At 39.5% G+C, this 5,279-nt stretch overlaps 1 protein-coding gene across 1 annotated transcript in view; it reads left to right on the plus strand.

Annotated features, from left to right (window-relative positions):
- Window positions 1-5,060, plus strand: part of LOC110455104 — an 11,235-nt gene extending 6,175 nt beyond the window's left edge. The window contains exons 4-6 of the mRNA XM_021505047.1: window positions 677-860; window positions 1,187-1,335; window positions 1,474-5,060. Coding sequence (XP_021360722.1) covers window positions 677-860; window positions 1,187-1,335; window positions 1,474-4,728 — 3,588 coding nt within the window. The 3' untranslated portion in view covers window positions 4,729-5,060. The remainder of the gene's footprint in view (window positions 1-676; window positions 861-1,186; window positions 1,336-1,473) is intronic.
- The last annotated feature ends 219 nt before the right edge of the window (window positions 5,061-5,279 follow it).

Raw genomic sequence — 5,279 nt, forward strand, 5'->3', positions numbered from 1 at the left:
GGGGGGGGGGGGGGGGGGGGGGGGGTACAGTGAAAATGTTAATGTTAATATATACATACAACATTGGTTTCTGGGAACAGATTAAATGATGCGACGTCACGATAAGAAACGCCAGTGCTATTGTGACAACTCAATTGAAAATACCTAGTGTTAATAGTGTATTTTAACACTGAATTATTATCTTCAATAAAATAAGTGTACTCTGTCACCTTCATCATCCAGTGGAATGGAGTACATACCGTACTAATCATCGAAACGACACATATAAACACAAATTGGTTTTGTTACATGAATCTTTTTACAATCCTCATCAACCTAAAGAAAAAGGTTAAGGAATAAAATAGGTTGATTTTTTTTACAGATAAATATCAGATTTAATTTTACTGTAAAACAATATTTCACCGGGTTTTTTTTAATGAATTTTCCTACTTTGCTCTTTTTCTGCAGTTATTACAATTCACTGCACTGCTACATTGCTTTACTAAGAACAGATATTTGCTCTTATTACCCATTTATTACAACACTAATAAAAAAGTGAAAAGGATTAAAAAGTTTCCAGACTTTTAGAGTGCTGCAAATTAAAACACACACAAATTAAGCATGATAAAATCGTTTTATTAAGTAAGTTGGATGTTTTCGATCTGTTTAAAATTACATAGCGTTGTGCTTTTTACAGGTGGCGAAGAAATTGAAGTTTGAGGAAGTACCATCGGCGTTTCAGATCCGATACGGGGGTTGCAAGGGAGTGGTAGCACAAAATCCTACTCTAGGTGCCGGAGACAAAATTCTCATCAGAAACAGCATGCGGAAATTCAAATCCCTATCGAAAAATCTGGAAATTCTAAGCACAACACGCCCTGGTTTGTATTTATTTACATAATTATAAACATGTATTTCAAAATTGAAACAAAAAATAAGACTGTGTAAGAAAATCGTTTGTGTAAATGTAAGCGTAAGTATTGAAGCATTGGACTGGTTAAGGTTGAATCACTGACAACACGAATGGCAGCTGCAAATAGAAAATACTTTTTTATACATTATCTCTTATTTATTTTCTTTCGAAAAGGCTTTTATAATAAGTAGTTGATACTATCAATATGTTTCAACTGTGAAAAAAGTGCAATCGTATTATTTTTATTATATTCTACTCGTTTTAACATACTTTTTCCCACGTCTTTGTGTACAGGGAAGCTACATCTAAACAGGCAGGTGATCACTCTGATGTCGGGCCGCGGCGTTCCAGACCACGTATTCCTCACCCTGCAAGAGAAGATGTTATTTAACATGGCTGACATGCTGTTAGATGACCATAAAGCAATGAAAGCGCTAGCGGAGGTAATTACTGTATGCTCATCCCCATAGACAACATATACATTATTAGATTTTGTTTTTAAATCAATAGTGTAAAAGACTTGGAACTAACACTTTGTATCGAATGATGCATACTCTAATAGTTAACCTTATTCTTTGAAGGTGCACTTTGGGATCAAATGGAAGGACTTACAGAGGGCCGGGATATCTTTTACAAACGAAGTGTTCTTCAGGTCAGTCCTAATGACAATATACAAAAGCAAACTGGGAGAGTTGACTCGAAAAGCTAGGATTGAGCTACCCTGTGACCAAGGAAGAATTATGATGGGAACGGTTGATGAGACAGGCACCTTGGAGTACGGACAGGTTTTCATCTCCCACACGAAGAATGACGGAATGACCTACAGTGGTATCGATGTCTTGGACAACGAAGTCGTCGTTGCCAAAAACCCTTGTTTTCACCCTGGTGACCTGCGTAAATTCCAGGCAGTGGATGTGCCAGAACTTCATCACCTCGTGGACTGTATCGTGTTTCCCCAAATAGGACCCCGTCCACATCCAGACGAGATGTCTGGTTCAGATTTGGACGGAGACATGTACTTCGTTTGCTGGGATACGGCACTTTTTCCCCCGGGGGACAATATGGACCCTATGGACTTTCCAAAATCTACAAAATCTGAACTTTCAAGACCAGTGGCGGTATCAGATATCACACAGTTTATATCACAATATATCAATAACGACCAGCTCGGTGTAATTGCGAATGCCCACGTTGTCCATGCAGACTTGAAAGACATTTTCTGCGAGGAATGTACAAACTTATGCAAAATGCATTCAGATGCTGTCGACTTTCCGAAGACAGGAGTTGTACCGCAGATGGCCACAAACCTAAGGCCTGACAAATACCCGGACTTTATGATGAAATCTGACAAACCTCGCTATACGTCAGCCAATATCCTAGGAAAGTTATACCGCCAGTGCAGATCATTAGAACAAGCTCACAGTCGCACATATAATGCTGACCTACTCCAACAAGCTCCTGCCAAAGATCCAGATATTATGTATCAAGGATATGAGAAGTTCATGAAATCTGCCCGTCTACATGTTAACCAATACAATGAAAAAATCGCAAATTTGATGTCCCTTTATGGAATTGAAACTGAAGCAGAAGTTGTAACCGGTATCATTCATAATCTGAAAACAAAAAGAGGATATTTTCCAAATGAAAGGTACGAGATAGCACAAATACTGAAGGAAAAGATCACGGTTATCCGACAAAATTTTCGAGAAGTATTTTTTGATGAATTCGGAGGAGAGGAGCACAGCGAAAATACCAATCCGTTCACGGACGGACATAGCGACATCTTAGCAAAAGCTGCAGCCTACTACGTTGCGTCTTACACAATGGCCTCAGAAGGGAAGGTTATGGTAAGCTGTCCGTGGATTGTGAGTGATTTACTTGTAAAAATAAAATCACAACGATCCATTGCCTTGTCTGATGGGCTATCCGGTCTAGATGATTCCAATCAGACAAGAGAAAGTCATGTCCATGCCAAAATCGGATCATCGATCTATCAACATTTCGTTTCGAATGAGAACTCTTTTAAAATGTTTATGGATGCCCAAGCCCCAGAAAGAATGCTGTTTATTCGACGACAACTCCAAAAACGTCCATGTTACACGCTTATCCTTACGTTTCTCCTCAACTGGGCCAGGAAGTACGAGCTGATAGGCGAATTTCGGGGAGCAGTTTTCTCGGAAGTCGTGTTTGTGATTCTGGCTCTCAGCATCCTCTTGGATGAAGATTACGCAACAGCAGCAGCTACACAATCTTCAGTCCCACAAAACACCCAGCGGCAAAGGTATGAGAGGTCGTGGATTTCAGCCAATGAGGAAAGACATGCAGCATGTCTTTTGATGAAAACATTCATAGGTTTGAAGTCCATATTGAAACCAAATACAAATGGTGAAGTGGATATTTCCGTGTTAGATCCTACCTATCCGACTCATAGACATTTAATTTCAGGCAAGCGAACAGCAAAAGAATTCCGACGAATGACAGACGAAATCCTTTTTGCTTACCAAGAAATTGTAAAAAACAGATCTGTAGCGGTATTCTTCGATCAAACGATCTGTAAAAACGATTCCATGATGTTCATCTTACCATTAAACGTATTGAATTCCGTGATGTACGCGGAAACATACGTGGCACGAAGGCTGTCACGAGAATACGGAGCAGAGGTTAACATCCTTGATATGCCATTCAGAGACACCCCCGGCCTTATGCTGGAAGCGTGGGGAAGTCCAGAGCAGTTATGGACTGTTCAGTTATCCCTTCAGGATCTTGAAGAAAAGTCGGCTATTGACACAATGGTTCGAAGATCCGATATAATTGACGGTGCATTCAAGTGTGTATACAGCGGTTCCACAAGTCCTGACGATCGACTCATATTTACACAATACTGTGGCCCTAGACATTCTGCACACGAACAAAAGACCTTATATACGGCTTCGCCATATACACCTAATAGTGTCAAAGCATCAGATTCAACTGCTTTTAAACAGGTTTTCAAAGAACGATTGGAAATAATACGCCAAGACTTCATCAACACATACCATGGGGATTTATGGATAGCGCTAACTTTTGGAATATTTTACCTCTTCAACATTGACAGGCATGACTATACAATATCAGAATTGGAAACCAAAAGAACTGAACACGTAGACACCCGATCAGTGAGGGGTCAAAGTCGTCACTACGTACAAAAGGTTCGAGGTTCATTTACACCTCTGAAATGTAACCAGCGCAATGTCGATACATTATTGAACAGTCTTTCATTCAAACTCAGATCTCAGGATGTAAAATACCAGGCACGAGTTCGGATGACCAAAGAGAGCAGCGGATTGTTTATCTTTGACGAAAATCTCAAAGTAACTGAGTTACGTCTGTCCGATTTAAAGTGGATGATGGTCGACATTTGTCGAGGACTCAAACAAAATGGAGGAAAACGAATGGATGTTCGCTGCAAGTTACAGTCGGGAAGACATATAGAAGGGCAATATTTGAAATCGAATTTATCCGTACTCACCAAATCAGAGCAAAACCGTGTGAGGATTGCCCGTCCTTTTATAGGAATGATTACGTTCGCAAGAGAGAAACACATCAAGTACTATCAGTGCGAAGGTCATATCTCCACCGAAAGAAATTTCCCAAACATGGACATCGAGGTATCGACAGTGACCGAGTACTCCAATCCCACTAGTGATGGAACGTTTTCAACTGTTGTGTCAAAGCAAGAACTTACCGTGGTACCAAAATTACCGTCCCTAGATGAGGAGAATGATGAATGGATAAAGTATATTAAACAAATCTCGGAGCTTATTGAATTTTTCGGTGAACATCTTGATTCAGATTAAGTACTACATTATCCGGATGTGTAACCATGGCAGTAGAGAGGCCGTCATGGCTACGGGGTAGCTTGGTCATAGATCTGCTGACGACCTTAAGTTTCTGTGTCAAATATCCATGCTTTTATCATTTCTGAAACACACCGCTAATGTTTATATTCAGCACTCAAAGTACTCGCAAAACTAGTAACTACACCTGTAATATCTCATTCATGAAAAAGAAAAAAAACATTCATTAGCTTTTATACATGTATTAGTGCCAGAATTTTGTGTGTGATACCAGTTCATTCTAATAGCACTCTGTACTTAATAAATTTATATTTTTATGAAAACAAGACGTATTTGGGATTCATGTGCTGGTTGAAAGCACCATTGTACCGTACGAAAGTGTGTGATACTAGAACCATTGTGTGCTTAAGACACGTAATAATACTTTGGGCCAAATTATCAGGAACACCGCCATAATATAAACAATTAACAATAATAGTATATAATAGTATATAAAAGGTCTATACAAGCCGGATTCGAAGGACATCGTTCTGTATATTGTCAATTCCAGT

The sequence above is a fragment of the Mizuhopecten yessoensis genome, unplaced genomic scaffold (genome assembly GCF_002113885.1).
Source record: "Mizuhopecten yessoensis strain PY_sf001 unplaced genomic scaffold, ASM211388v2 scaffold8131, whole genome shotgun sequence".
NCBI lineage: Eukaryota > Metazoa > Mollusca > Bivalvia > Pectinida > Pectinidae > Mizuhopecten > Mizuhopecten yessoensis.